Source organism: Hippocampus zosterae, chromosome 13 (genome assembly GCF_025434085.1).
Source record: "Hippocampus zosterae strain Florida chromosome 13, ASM2543408v3, whole genome shotgun sequence".
NCBI classification, from domain to species: domain Eukaryota; kingdom Metazoa; phylum Chordata; class Actinopteri; order Syngnathiformes; family Syngnathidae; genus Hippocampus; species Hippocampus zosterae.
The window spans coordinates 3,089,760-3,105,867 of NC_067463.1; the positions used below are offsets into that span (position 1 = coordinate 3,089,760).

General features: G+C 42.1%; 1 protein-coding gene across 5 annotated transcripts in view; it reads left to right on the top strand.

Annotated features, from left to right (window-relative positions):
• LOC127612980 (potassium voltage-gated channel subfamily KQT member 5-like) overlaps positions 1-16,108 on the top strand; it is a 192,063-nt gene that overhangs the window by 136,409 nt on the left and 39,546 nt on the right. For all 5 annotated transcript variants that reach the window (XM_052083850.1, XM_052083846.1, XM_052083848.1 and 2 more), the window contains exons 2-3: positions 11,871-11,961; positions 13,331-13,457. In XM_052083850.1, the coding sequence (XP_051939810.1) occupies positions 11,871-11,961; positions 13,331-13,457 (218 nt within the window). The remainder of the gene's footprint in view (positions 1-11,870; positions 11,962-13,330; positions 13,458-16,108) is intronic.

A 16,108-nucleotide genomic window follows, 5' to 3' on the forward strand; every position in this document is an offset into this window, starting at 1 on the left:
TTTGACCACATGCTGATAAGTGTAATGACCAGAACATCATCTGGTCTGGCCGATTCTGGCCAAATAAATCATTTCTTACCATCTTGAAACATCTTGACTCGCCTACACGTCAATTTTTTCAGTCCAACAGTGATGGCTGTGGCCATGCCACTGTTTAATGCTTGATTATTTCTTCACCTGGCATCATACATATTTGTTTGCCCGAGGCTTCAAAATGAGCTGCCACTGACCAGAGAAATCTAACAAATGGGGTGAATCATTCATTCATCTTCCGAGCCGCTTGATCCTCACTAGGGTCGCGGGGTGTGCTGGAGCCTATCCCAGCTGTCTTCGGGCAGTAGGCGGGGGACACCCTGAATCGGTTGCCAGCCAATCGCAGGGCACACAGAAACGAACAACCATTCGCACTCACACTCACACTCACACCTAGGGACAATTTAGAGTGTTCAATTAGCCTGCCACGCATGTTTTTGGAACGTGGGAGGAAACCGGAGCACCCGGAGAAAACCCACGCAAGCCCGGGGAGAACATGCAAACTCCACACAGGGAGGCCAGAGCTGGAATCGAACCTGGTACCTCTGCACTGTGAAGCCGACGTGCTAACCGCTGGACATACCGAATCAATGCATAGAAAAGTGGGTCACCATTTAAACTGACCACACCACGGCCAAGTAAATGAGAGTGAATGAGAAAGCCACCGTGGGCGTTTTAAAATGGGGAAAGGGATCAATAGGCTAGCAAATGACACAGATAAATCCCAACAGTGACTGCTATTGACACAATTCACACCCATAACTTGGATCATGGCAACTGGATGTGAGAAACACTCCAATTAAATTCAATTTTTTTTCATAGCTTTTGTCATGGTCCCCCACAAACAACCCTCCTGCCCCATTCTCTGATATTGTGTTCTCATTTTGTGTCCTGTACAACTTATTTTCAAAAATAACCCCAAATAACCTCCATTTCAGGACTAGGATTTCGTCACAAGACCCCAAGGAGCAGCAACAGATGACTGCACTACATTTGCTGGCATCAATTGAAATTAAATCAGAATTTGCCCATTATTCTTTCAAATGAAGATTTACATTGGGAAAATGTGTAAGGCTGTCCAAGCACATCACATTTTACTCTGGTAGTGCTTTTACTGTGCAGTACTGTAGATGGTTAAAAAATCCAGGAGGCATACCCGTCCCCAAAAGTTGTCAGGTTCCTAATTGCTCTGGCACAAAGTGGATCGCTGCAAACATAGACACAGGTAAAGATTGAACAAAACGTTTTATTACAGAAAATGCAAAACTGACAATGTACAACAAAGTTCGCCAGGAACTAACACAAATCGCTTGTAAAAAGGCAAGCGGAAATAAAGAATGAAAATCACTTGTCATAAAAAGACAAGGTACCGGTAATCTAATAACCAGGAAGATAAACAAAGTGACAAAAACACTACTTAAACCATCCATCTATTTTCCTATCCACTTTATCCTCACAAGGGTCGCAGAGGGTGCTGGAGCCTATCCCAGCCGTCTTCAGGCAGTAGGCGGGGGACACCCTGAACCGGTTGCCAGCCAATCGCAGACTACTTACACCAAAAGTACAAAACACTAACAAGAGCACTGTGAAACGAGGTCAAGAACGTCTAGGGTGGCCAACAAGTCAGAGACTAAGAGCCAATTTTTTTACTGTGTGACTGCAATGAGCCACATCTTGTTTTATCAGCTCCTCTTGTTTTATATTGAGAGGGAAGAAATTTTATCTGTGCTGTATGTTACACAAACAGTACATTTGACAATAAAGTTTATCCAATCCAAAAATCCAATCCAATCTTACACATGGGCATCACGTCCGCACAAACACACACACACACAAACACACACACACACAAACTTTTTTGTGCAAAAATTGACTTTTGAAGCGACCAACTTCCCACGATCGACCCGATCGCCCATGTGCAATCATACACACGCACACGCGCACGTGGGTGCCCAATCATGCACTCGCGCACATGCAGCCATGCCACGATGAGCAACAGCCGGAACGGCCCGAACATGAATGAAAGCTAAAGACGCAAATAAATCTTATTTTTTCCCCACCAATTTCCTCCTCCCACCCCTTGCTGTCGACTTGTGACCAGTCCCCTGGCTCCCGGTCGATTGCAATCGACGGATTGGGCACACCTGCCTTAAAATCAGAGGCAATCCGCTGACTAGCTTAGCGCTTAGCACCGTTGTTTGCGCATGAGGGGTGATTCAGTCATCTGATTGGTTGGCCTCTATGTCAATCAAGTAATGGGATTAATGATAGCCTGATGTAGAGTGTTGAGTGTATTTATCACCTTAGTTTGAATGGCAGCGTCACTGCTGAGGTGTTTTCGGCGCTTGTCGTGTGAAAGCCCGGGAGCTGCATCGAACAAGCCAGAACCGCATGCGGCTCGCGAGCCGCAGGTTGGCCACCATTGGTCTAGATAATCAAACACTTGGAACACGAGTTCTGAGCCAGGCTGAATTACCCAGTAGCAGGTTGTTGGCATGGTTGAGCTTATAAAGGTAGATGATAGTAATACATGACAGGTGCGACTCTGGAGGTAACACCATTCGATCCGCTGGAAACTGAAACACAAACTGAACAGAGCATGACAAGAGCAGGCACAACTGTCCACAGACTCTCTCTGTTCTCCTGCTGTATGTAAGCCTACGAATATGAATCAGCAATGGCATCTGAAACATTTTAAAATGTGAAAACTATCTTCACTGAGCAAACAAATCTGATCTTTCATATTTTTTTCTTTTTGAACATGTGCTGCCATTTCAAGGTCCAGCCCGTAACTCACATTAGCAGTTCCTATTTAGGACTCCCATCATGGGTAAACAGGGCATATTTACCGTTTTTCCGCACTATAAGATATACCGGAAAGCATTCAATTTTCTCAAAAGCCGATAGTACGCCTTATAATCTGATGTGACCGATATATGGATCAATATTTCTTTGATGTAGGATTTGAAATGTTCTGTAAAGCACTTTGTTACAGCTGCAGCAGTTGTGAAAGTGCTATATAAATAAGGCTGTATTGTATTGTACAGTAAACATTCCCATGAAAAGAAATTTCCTTCACTCGGAATAAAAACCTATGCATTAACATTTTGACTACGATATTACATGTTATCGGAACTTACGTAAGCGGAAATTCCACTAGCCGTAACCCGAATGGAGACTGAACGCCACTGCCTTCAGTATGCACAAGAATCACCAGACATTGGTGATCAACGGGACAGTTACTTGCAACTAGCAAGAAAACTGATTGACACGCAGGCAAACATTATCATAAACCAAGGAATGCATCCAACAAAACAATCCAAAATAGACACATTTTTCCCCAGACAGAAAAAATAAACATTAAAATACTGCACGTTTTGTACTGTTGTGATTTTTTTGATTACAACTGTCTTGCAGTTTTTGTTGTATAAACAGTTTTTGGACAGTATATTTTTGCATTTTATTGATTGTATTGTTACGCGTGCATTTTGTCAACATACTTGTAGGTTCATAAAGGACATGTACCATGCTCTTTCCCAAATGAGGAATTTCTGTTATCAGGACAGATTGGACAGCGCAAACACGAGTCTGTACTAGAGAATGTTTACTGTATATGGCATAACTCCATCTAGTGGATGCATAACGCAACCTCAGCCACTATTGTAGCTTCTATGCGCCTTATAATGTGGTGTGCCCTACATAACAAAACAGTTTTAAAATAGGCCATTAATTGAAGCTGCACCTTATACATCGACACGCTTTATTGTGCGGAAAATATGGTATTATATCTCGCTCTCCACTGAATTAAGCATAGACCAGGCATACTGCAGATTCAAGACTTTGCAGAATATACTGTTTCACAGTTAAGATGTTCTGGATTTGAATCTCAGTTTAGGTCTTCTTGCATATTTTAAGAAGCAGGTTTTGGCGATGTTAGAGTACCTGCACAAATCCACGCGGGCAACCCAAGGAGTAAGTGAATATTAGGTCTGGCTGAATGGTATCTCTTTTTTTTCTCTTCTTGTACTTAAAGCTGCAGAGATGCAGCCAGTAAACTCTTCATACAGACACAAGATCACATCCCTCTGCAGCATACGGCAGTTGCTTATGCAAATTTTTGGGTGATGTTTCTCAAACATCAAATTACTATTAGGGCCCACATACAGGAAACTCATTAGCATATTGTACAAACATCAATAATAAAACTGGGCCTCAAATGCCATCGCACTGGGATCTGGCATAACAATTTGTTAAGTCATCTATGGTTCAGTCTGCTAATTCCGAAGTATGCAGACTATTCAGATCAAATTGTATCATCAAGTTTTCTGTTGATGCGACCATCTGAGTCCCGTTGTTGTCGGCAGGAACCATAAGATAAGATAAGATAAGAAAACCTTTATTAGTCTCACAATGGAGAAATTCCCAATTCACAGCAGCAAAGTTATGAAAGTAAGAAGTAGAACAACAAAATAAAGGAGCTGCTGGAAAGGCAGCCACTCTCGCGGCGCCATTTTGAAGTCAAAATAACAAAAATAACACAAGACAACACATAGGACACAGACAGTCGTTCAATCTTCACCAATTTTCTGCATACACTTTGTTGTCTGAAGCAGTTCTAGATGAAAGAGGAGAGGATCAAAGTGTCCTTTCTCCAGTGGATCAGAGACGTCATGCTGAAAATGTGCACACGTCTGCTACAAGCTAAGTTTTGAAAGCAAACACAAAGCTGTAGCATCCATTGACGAAAAGAGATTAGTTCACTTCTCCTGTCCCACGTAATCCGCTTCAAACTCCAAGCCGCGACTCCCAGCTCCAAATCCGCATCCGCTCCTTTCTTTTCATCGTCGGCTCCTCAAGACCTCCATCCATCCAGCCGCAGACCGTTCAACAGCACCGATCTCTCCGCTGAACAAAGCGGGGCTGTGAAAAATGCTGCCCATTACAGGCGCAAGACACAAGCGCCCCGGGACTGTCCAGCAACGACAGTCAAATGGCGCCGACATTCCTCCAGTCAAAAACAGTGCTGGTATACCCATGCTGCCGAGAAGGCGCAACCACCAAGCACAGAGTCCTCCTAATGAATGTCGTGGCCAAAAAAATGCTGAAAAAGGTCCACATCAAGTCCACACGACGTAACAACAAACACAAAGTGACAAAAGAAACACAAAAACAACAAAAAAAGCAAGGCTCATGAGAGCACTTGCTGACGGCTGCCTACTCGGGCGCCATCTTGACTTCTATCAACTTATCAACTTATGTATCATAAGTCTGATACATCAAGATTAATGGACAGGTACAGAGCCAAGAACCTGCATATAAATAGGGATAAAACCCAAAGTGCTTCGGGAGGGCGTAAAATTACCTTTCTTGGTTTAACGATAGTTCATCTGTGCAGATCATCACAAGCACTGCAATCCCTGTGTCCCCCTGATAATCCTCCTCAGATTGTTTATTTGTGACCTGCGTAAAAGAAAAAAAAAAGACTTCGTAGGGCTTTTTGCCTTTCTTGTACATTCGAGAAGGAGAGGTAAAATTGATGAATTTCATTGAACTTGTTAGTCTGTGCAAAGCTGCCAGTGAAATGCAACACCAGAAGTACAAAAGAAATTATTCAGCAAAGCTGAAGTAGTGCACTGGTTTAACATTTCTTCTACTCAAGCTGTCTGAAATACTTTGTCTGGAAAAAAAAACAAAAACAAAACATAAACCTATTTTAAAAAGAGGCAAGTGTCACGTTTCGGTTTTGCGGTCTGGCCAGCAGATGGCATGAGCGGTCTTCCTAGCACACCTGCTGGCAATCATTAATGAATAGAGACACTATTTAATGACTCCTACGTTCTACACCTGTTGTGGGAGTATTGTTTATGGCATTGCTTTCCGCATTGCTCATCGACTTAGTGGCTTTTGACCTCGTCGTGTTTTCGCGTATAGTCTCGGTTTTTGTTTTTGTGTAAGTACTATTTTATTTTGATGATCTGGCTTTTCATGCGTGTACAAAGTGTTACATTGTTTTTCGTTCGTAGTTTGTGGGCTTTACTTTCCTTTCTTGCTCTTTTGTCCAAGCTCCTTTTGTTAGTCGTTTTTGATTTACCTCCTGGTCCTCATTGTGGACCAGCCCTTTATGTTCTCGCTTATTTTCGGTTCGATTAAGACATTAAATTGTCTTTACATCGGAGACCTTGTTTTTGTCTACGTTTTTTGGATCCCCCTCCCTAACTCGGTTTATCCGAGTTCGTAACCGCAAGATGATGGGTGGAAATGTATGAGATTTTATGTTCATTGCAGATTGTGGGTGCATGTCTCCATAAAGCTCACATGGTCATCAAAACACTGCAGAGTGATTTCATATTCAAATCCGGCCCTTTTTTTTTTACTGATTATTCTTATAGTCAAAATAAAATTTCGCCAATTTCGCCATCCACCAACATCCATACGTTTGTCTGGACTTGGTTGTTTTAAGCAAAGCACAAGAAGGAGGGGAGGAAAGCTGTTAAAAAGTTGTTCATCATAAAGTGAGCTTTCAATGAAATTGTGCCCCAATAGATACCCATTGCACTTTGTACATTGATTAATTGATTGAAAAATATGTCAATCATAATAGAAAGCTGTCATAGAAATTCAGACACAAAAAGATCTTGTGGAATTTGTTTCATTCAGTGTTGAGAAGAGTCAAGAGATGTGGCAGGACAAGCCGTGGCTGTTTTGCCGTGACAACATGCCTTCGGACAGGGTCCTGAGCTTCTGTCTGTTCCGGACTGAGAAAAACCTCGCCGTGCTGGAGCAATCGCCAGCCTTCTTCCAGAAGTGCATGAAGGCATGGCTGAGAAGGCTCGCACTGCATCAGATCCATCCAACCATTATCTGATGCGCTTATTCTCACTATCCCAGCTGACTTCAAGTGCTAGGCGGGGTGCAGCCTGAATTGGTTGAAGTGCATTAGACTCCAGGGGTATTACTTCACAGAGGAAAGTTTGTAATTTGGATTTGAAATAAAACTTTTGGGATGTCTCGTGGCTTGTACTGTTATTTGGAATGAATACAGACAATAGTAGACAAAAACTATGAAACTGTATTACAGAGCAAGCTACAGCCAACACAAGTGAGCTGCAGTCTGTGGAATCAGGCAAGAATGAAAATCGATGCGTCGAATGGTCATGATGAATAAATTCATGAATGAATGAACATAAAGCCACGGATCTGTGACCTGCCAGTAGTTCTGGTGCAACATAAAACACAACTTACAGTCGATGAACAAAAAGCTTGACCAATAGTATGTTGAGGATGATGAAAGATTTTGAGATGATAATACATGAAGTATCTAGTGTTTGTTTGGTTTAGTTTTTTTGTATTTTTATGTTTTCGGAAGAATGGTACAAGATTAGAATGAAGGGACCAATTTGCATTGCGGGAGAGCCAGCATAGGTTCATTGTGACTCGATCATAAAGACAAAAGTGGTGATCAGAACAGTAACTCTCATTATTCATTATTGTGGATTCACACTTGATTGGGGTAAATATTTGTCATTTCAATGAATGATCTGTTGACATTGGAACAAAAATCCAGAAGGGTGCAGATTGAGTTCAGGACCATGGACAGCATCTCCACACCCTGTGAGTAACCGGTTCCCCATTTGGATTAAATAGAATCAAATTTCGATGTTGTCATCGTGATGTCTCATGCGTTTGTCAGTGAGCTTTTGATGCATCAAAGTCATTTCCCTACCTGCTTCATTACCCTCCACAAGACTTGAGGTTACACTGACTTCTAACTTCTTGGGCTGTCATGGGGAAATAACGCAGATGTATTGAACCCAACTTTTTAGGTCACACATTACACTGACCTCAAAGTGGATCATACAAGAGTAGTTTCATTACATCGTTATGTGACATTTAAGATGGCATTTGATATGTGGTGTGATACACATGTGGAGGAGTTGTTATTAAAAAAAATATATATATATGTATTTGGAATTTGGTGTCAGGAACATTGTGTGGTGAATGTCTCTCTTTTGTGTGTGTCTGAATATTGTTGCCTGTTAGTTTCGTTCATACAAAATTGCTCATTTGAAAGTTCAAAGCAATCACGAGCGCCGGGAGTGAAGAGCGAGACACTCAGCATGAAAGCAGACTCTGGTGAGAGTGACGCATCACAACACCAAGGGCGACAGAGAATGCTACTTTATGGGACTAATTGATGAATTTCAGTGAGTGCTTGATGACACTGTCACGGTGCTTTTCGGCAGCCGTCTTTTTTTTTTTAATAAATACATTCTGCATGAAAGCATGATTGAGGCTGCGGTTGGAGGGGGTTGATTGTTTGTGTCAGCCTTGGCTGCTCTGAATCACGCACTGCTCCCCTGTCATGTGGTGTTCCACAGGGCTCAATTCTGGGGCCTCTGATGTTCTCGCTGTATCTGCTCCCATTGGGTTCCATCTTAAGGAAACATGGTATTCCTTTCCACTGCTATGCAGATGACTGCCAGATCTATGTCCCACTGAGCAAGAAAGACACCTTCTCATTAAGGCCACTCCTATCCTGTCTGGAAGAAATCAAAACCTGGATGGCACAAAATTTCTTGAAGTTCAACGAAAAGAAGACAGAGGTGATATTGTTTGGCCCCAGTGGACCTTGTACATTCCATCCTGTAGACTTGGGCCCCCTATCTCCTTATCTGAAATCAACGGTCTCAAACTTGGGACTTAAACTGGACAGTGATTTCAAACTCGATCGGCAAATTGGTGCCGTTGTTAAATCCAGCTTCTTTCACCTTAGACAGCTGGCCAAAATAAAACCTTTCCTCTCACATGAACACTTTGAGACAGTAATTCATGCCTTTGTCACATCCCGGCTCGATTACTGCAACGCCCTGTACTTTGGAGTCAGCCAGTCCTCCATCAAGCGCCTTCAGCTGGTACAGAATGCCGCTGCTCGCCTCTTGACTGGTACTCGTAAGAGGGAGCATATAACTCCTACTTTGGCATCCCTTCACTGGCTCCCCATTCATTTTAGAATTATTTTTAAGATCCTCCTCTTTGTTTTCAAATCTCTGAATAATCTCGCGCCACCTTACCTCTCTGAGCTCATACGCCCCTACACCCCTGCCCGGCGCCTCAGGTCTGTGGACCAGTCTTTGCTAGACGTACCAAGAACCAAACTGAGGCTCAAAGGGGATCGAGCCTTTTCTGTTGCTGGTCCATCTCTCTGGAATGACCTCCCACTGAACATTCGGCAAGCCTCCTCGCTGCCCATCTTTAAAGCCCTCCTCAAAACTCACTTGTATTCTTTGGCGTTTGACTCAGCATGACTTAGATTTGCTATTGGTTTTACTGCTTGGTGCTTTCTACCGCCTTATTACTTATTACTTATTACTGATTCGTCTTACTGTTTATTGTATATGTTAAATCGCTCCATGTACAGCACTTTGTATGCAGCGATGGCTGTTTGAAAGTGCTCTATAAATACTGTTGACTTGACTTGACTTGACTTGACTACTATTTTTCGCTCTGACAACCTTGTGCTGAGGAACTCGCTGTTCATCTGACAGCTCCACAATACTTGTCACTAAATACTGTCGTCCAGTCAAATTCACATGATTCTAATGTCTGGAAATGTCTCACAAACTTTTGATACTTCCTTTTTCCTTTTGAATTCACTTGGAAGCACCAGGAGCTTTTCACGCCACATTGCAATGAAACCAGATGGGTCAAAAATTGTGGCTGTGGAAACATCGTGACCTTTTTCTGAAGGCAGGCCGAGGTCTTACTGGGGTCAGAACAGCGCTGTCCTCTTCTGTGTCCATATTGTTGGCAATGGGACAGTGACCCATTGTACACCCACCATTTTCGCACGGCTACAAATCATATGTTGAATGAAATCCTGATTTCCAATGATTTCCAAGATTGAAAGACTTCCTCTCAACTCTGCGGCATGTTTTTTTTTTGCACCAAGGGGCTGACGGTAATGAGTCCCGAGCCTCCACTTCAATCCAGCTGTGGAGACAAATTACATAACGCGTAATGACTGTGACTGCAGGAAGAAATAAATTGTGCTTGGCTGCAAAACTGCAAATACTTCAGCACTACTGTGTACGGTATGAGATCCCTTTGGACAAAAAACACGATTTTAATGACACAGTCTATGAAGTCATCTTGACATTTCACTGCTTTTCACCGTGACTCTTTGAGCAGAAAATGATTGGGGACCACAGTGTGCAGGCCCCACAAAGTGATCACTATTTGGTTAGTGATGAAAAAAGCGGAAAGGGCGTGGCTGGGACGGGGGGGCGGGGCCACTTACAAAAGTGGCACTACACATGATGAAGGTGAAGTGTATTCAATTTACACACTAATTGAAACTTTAACAGAAAAAAAACCCAAGATTGTTCACTATTCTTTCAAGTGAAAATGTGTGCAAATTTGCTTATGCATTCCTGGTGAGCACCAACATGTAACTTCAAATTTGCAGCTCAAAATCAAAACTAAAAAAGGAAACACATTCCCTGCCATATAAGGATTTGTTCATTACTTGTATTCATAAGGTGTCGTGTAAATGTGATAAAAAGCTGATTCGTACCTCATACGGTGATATTGAAGTCCCACACTGTTTATGGGTTATGAATGTATTTTATTATATAAACTCTATTTACTGTATATCCAACAATATACAGTTTCATGAGGTAGAATACTTTATTTTATCTTCATTTTAAGCTTTTTAGCAAGCGCTAAAAGCTTATTGGTCCTCTCTGTCTTTTTCCACTCTCTTTTTAGCCAACTCCTCTTGTTTTTACGCATGCTCCAGGCTGCCGAAAAGCGCATAAGATCAAGTAGTTACCTTTCAGTAGAAAGGTCTGTTTTTGGTGTTTCACCGAGGTTGCGTGACTCTGCTTTCCATCCTCTCGGTCCGTATACAATGACATCGTCCCACACTGTACACAGAGCTTTACTGGCGACATCGAGCCTGCAAAAGTTACTTGTAAATGTTACGAGCCCCGAATCTGCCGAAGACCCCCCATCCCCACAGATTTTTTTATGGATTTGTAACAATATAAAATAGGTCCATTTTGACTGGAAAAAAGCGGAATTCCGCTAAAAAGCGGAAAAATCTCATTCCTGCAGATCAAAGATGTGACAAATAGAAGCAAAGACAAAAATAAACTTGTAGTAATAAATAAATAAATAATTCTACTGTTGTGTTGTCATCATTTGGGTACCCTCGGAGATGACCTGCTGCAAATTTTTATAAGCCCTGTGACGTACCATCAGGTTTTTGTTTCATGCACCCATTCAATTTTAAATTACGTTTCTCATGCACATATTTCGACACTTAAAAGTCACGTCCAGCATGGTGTGCGCGCGCACACACACACACACACACACACAGAAACTTTCCAGGTTGGATTATTGGTACCATAAAGATGCTAAAATAAAGTTACTCAATAAAACATTGCATTAAATCATGTCGATTAGTCTCATGAAATACCAACAACCTCGTCCCTATTTACATGCCCATATTTTACCTGAATTGAAATTTCTCAGACTATTCTCAAAACAGTGATGGTTGGTTTGTTTTTTATTTTATTTTATTTGAATGTCAAATGGTGCAAACGATGCAAAGTGCCTCGCTTTCACTGCTTGTTCCTCGCAAAAGCACGTTGCGCAAACCAACAGGAATAATTTAATATAGGAGGAAATTGAATAATAGTTAGGTTCATGACTCGCTGTAGCAAAGAATCCATCAGATTGTTGGCCAGTGTTATCAGTCTGAAAAAATAAATAAAATGTTGTTTGTTTACAATACTGTATTCATACTGGGCATTTTCTGTTTTTTTTCTGTCCAGGTTCACCTTGGTCTTCAGCTGCCTGGTCCTCTCGGTGTTCTCTACTATTCCAGCTCATCAGGACTTCTCCTCTTACTGTCTGCTTATTCTGGTATGAGCATTCCTCAAGTTTTACTACACTTTCCTCTTCCACACTAAATCAGTATTACAGTTTGTCTTTAAAACCCTTGACTCGTGTAGTATTTACGTTTTAAATCATTGCAGCGTTTTTAGTCTAAAAAGATCTTTAATGTGTTTTTTTCTGAAGGAACTAAGTAATTGTGTATTCAGCAAGAGTGGCAATTTGAGCGAAAATATCATTCCAGGCAGTGTGTTGATTTTGAGCAACGTGCGAAGGCAGTGTGTGTGTTTTAACCAATGTCTTCTCAAATTCGTGATCAGATACATTACCGGTCTGTCCAACACAATTTTTGAGTCACTATTTAAGTGCTTAATGTGCATAAGATCTTATGATTTAGATCAGGGACGGGCAACTGGCGGCACATACTCTGAGTGGCACCTTGATTAATTACAAAAAAAAGTGTGTGTGTGGTGTGGGAGGGTGGGGTTTGCGGTTGGGTTTGCGGGATTATAAACATGTTTCCTCTACTGCAGTGGAGCCCTGCACACTCGTAGCATGGCACCTGCAGATTCACTTATTTGTGGACCCCCCCCCCCCAACCCCAGTAATTGTTTCAGTATTCTTTTTTGGGGGGGTGTAGATTGGAGGATTATCAGTGTTTTGGGGAGAATGTTTTGAGTTTACAAAAAAAAAAAAAAGAATCAAGTGCATTTCAATGGACGTCCGGTATATGCAGATTTTTGCTATTTATGGGCCAGCCCGGTCCTTTACCCAGGCAAATAGTGAGGTTCCATGATACAGTTTTAAATTAGAAATGTTAAATTCAACACGAGATGGAAGATGTGGTTTAGTTGCACTTGCACAGTCATATGTTGTTCTAAACTACAATGTAAGTAGGCCATATCATTTTATGCGGCTTTGGAATGACATACATTCGTTTCTGAAATTTTAGTTGATTTTTGTGAAAAAAATGCACAAAATGACTTCATGTTCGTTTGCTGTTTAGGAGGGTTGTGCCGTCCTTGAATGGTAAATTTAATGCATGTGAGCCCTTTGTACTGGAAAAAAAATCACAGCACATGGTTATTTTTTAATTGTTCAAACACTTTGTTGCTGAAAGATGGCTCTTTTATATGTGCCCTGCGATAGCTATTATGAAAAAAGATATATGCGCGGATTTAGTCCATTTTCATTATGCCATTTTTGTCATACATCTGGTTTGGAAGTGCGTGGTCTTATGCCCCAATTGTGGTCCTCTCCGCCATTAAAATTGCCCAATGTAAGGATTTGTCATAATTTTTTTCATGGTCATAAGAGGTTCTGATTCGTTCTGAATATATGAACACCACATCAGTGCCTTCTGCTAAGACTAATCCATCATTTGTTGAACACCCTGTAGGAGTTTGTCATGATTGTGGTGTTTGGGTTGGAGTACATCATCCGCATCTGGTCGGCAGGATGCTGCTGTCGCTATAGAGGATGGCAGGGACGACTCCGCTTTGCCAGAAAGCCATTCTGCGTCATCGGTGAGTTATTACAGCCCCCACCCCCACCTCCACTTCCCACAATAATGTAATTTCTCAGTCAGTCTTACTGTTTCATCTCCCATTTTTTGATGCCTGTTGCATCGCTTAGTCGCCTTATGTTTGTGTTCTGGGACACGCTCGCAATATAACTTTAGGTCGTAAGTAATATTCCATTGCATGCGATTGTCCAGCGTTTGCACGTGTCATTGAGAGCTGTGTTCAAACCTCATAAGAGAAGAATTCATTTACGTAATGAGCTTGCATCAATGGCCTTTTATTTTTCCAATATTTAGACACAAATCCCACTGCTGCTTCTTGGAAAGAACAGTTGGAAAGACTGATGGAAGGGAATAAGGCCCATGGGTTACATCTGACCCCACTTTGTTCATGCTAACATCGATGTGCTTGTTTATGATGTTGCTGATCTCGGGAGAATTGTGGAAACAGACAAGCAGCAAATTGCAGTGTGCAACTGAAAAAGACAGAGTGGGGAAGTTTAACTTCAATACTGCTGCTGTTGCGTCTCCTCACAAGGGTCGTGGGTGTGCTGGAGCTTAGCCCAGCTGACTTGGGGCAAGAGGCAGTCTGAACTGCTTGCCACCCCGTTGAGCTGACTTAAGCATATATACTAGATTTTCACAACCATACTGTGCACCGTATTAAGAGGCGCAGTGTCAGTTATGGGTGCTATTTCTGTTTTTAACACATAAAGTGTTCTGCATTATTGGACAGTAGCATGATAAAACGAACGCTACCTTAAAAAATACGGAAGCATGCATGCACGCACGCATATTTTTTAAAAAGGCAACAGGAGCAAAACTGAGTTGGATTGTACTTTAATAATAATAATAATAATAATAATAATAATGCATTTTATTTAAAAGCGCCTTTCATGCCACCCAAGAACACTGTACAAACAATAAGAAAATACAATGTAAAAATTTGTAAACCAGATGTTATATAAAAACAGGACATAAAATCATAAAAACATAGAAAATGGAAGAGCTATGTGTTGTAGGCAATCCTGAACAGGTGTGTTTTTAGTCGGGACTTTAAAGTGGAAAGAGGTGTGCAGTTTTGGAGTTCCGGAGGTAGGTTGTTCCAGAGCTTTGGAGCAGCGTGACTGAAGGCTCTGGCTCCCATGGTGATCAGTCGGGCAGGGGGCACTGACAGGCAGAGGGAGGACGTGGATTTGAGGGAGCGAGAGGGGATATGCACCTGGAGAAGGTCAGATAGGTAAGGAGGGGCCAGGTTGTGGATGGCCATATATGTATATAGAAGCAGTTTGTAGTTGATTCGATGTTGAACAGGGAGCCAGTGGAGCTGTTGGAGAACGGGGGTGATGTGGTGGTGGGAAGATGTTTTTGTGATGATACGAGCAGAGGCGTTCTGAACCAGCTGGATTTTATGAAGGGACTTTTGAGGTAGACCGAAGAGGAGAGCGTTGCAGTAATCAAGGCGGGATGTGACAAGACTGTGGACAAGGATAGCAGTGGTGCGGGAGGTGAGGGAAGGGCGAAGTCTGGTAATATTGCGGAGGTGGAAATAAGCAGTGCGGGTGATGGTGTTGATATGTGAATCGAAGGTGAGCATACTTTATTGAAGTATTTAACAATGTACTCATGTTATCTTTTGAACAATCCTCATCCATAAATCCATCACAGTCCAGAAATGAACAGCTGGGAAAGTTCTCCATCAAACACGTTTAATTCCATCACATCATTGTCAGAGACAGTCTCGTTGCCGAGGGAAGGCTCGAACAACAGTGCAAGCAGACACATTACCCCAAGCATCCAGAATCCATTCACAAATTGTGGCATAAATCTCCCGACACTGCCTCCCAGTCTTAGTAAAGCCGTGCTCTCCATCCCTCCCACACCGCTCACAACTTCAGTTTGACTCCCACTGGAAACTTTTATTTTGGTTTAAAAATCCTTATAGGTGGCAATTTCTGTCCATTACCATGGAAACCAAGCACAACAGTAAAAAACGTCTTGTCACGCCCTGTCGTGTGTATCGCTACAGTGCTGGCCCCCTTCTTCTCGACAGTGTGATTCACCGGGATGTCGAAAGTAATGTGGTTGGGTTGGATGTGTTTGTCACCGATATCTTGGCTGTGTGCTTGGAGCCATTACCTTTAAAAAAAAGATGACCCATCATCCGAGTACGAGCAAAATTTCATATTGAATGTCTCTGGAAAATTGTATGGTTCATTCTAAAAATGGCATCTGCCAAAAACCTGGTAATTTTGTCTCTCATGGTCTGAGAATCATTCAAGTGTCTTCAGACCATCTCCAGGTTGCAGCTTTTTTCTTTCCGTCTGGCCACAGGTCTGATTCTCATTTTGGTGTGTTATTTGTAGAATTTGGACATAAACATTCATTGAATCCATTTTGGGGAAAAAAAGGCGAGAAAGTGCTGTAAACACTGCACTGCACATTTAAGGCAGAGGCTGCCACGTAAAATGTGGACAATGAAGCGTTGTGGATACTTTCCGGGTGCCGAAAATATAGGTCTGGGCTTTATATGGTCAGGGATTGTCAAATCTTTCAACCAATAAATTCTTGATGACATGTTCTGCTGTTGCCCGTGTTACCCAAGCCAACAACACCTTAGTTTACTTTGGCAAATACAAATGACGGGAATGTAAA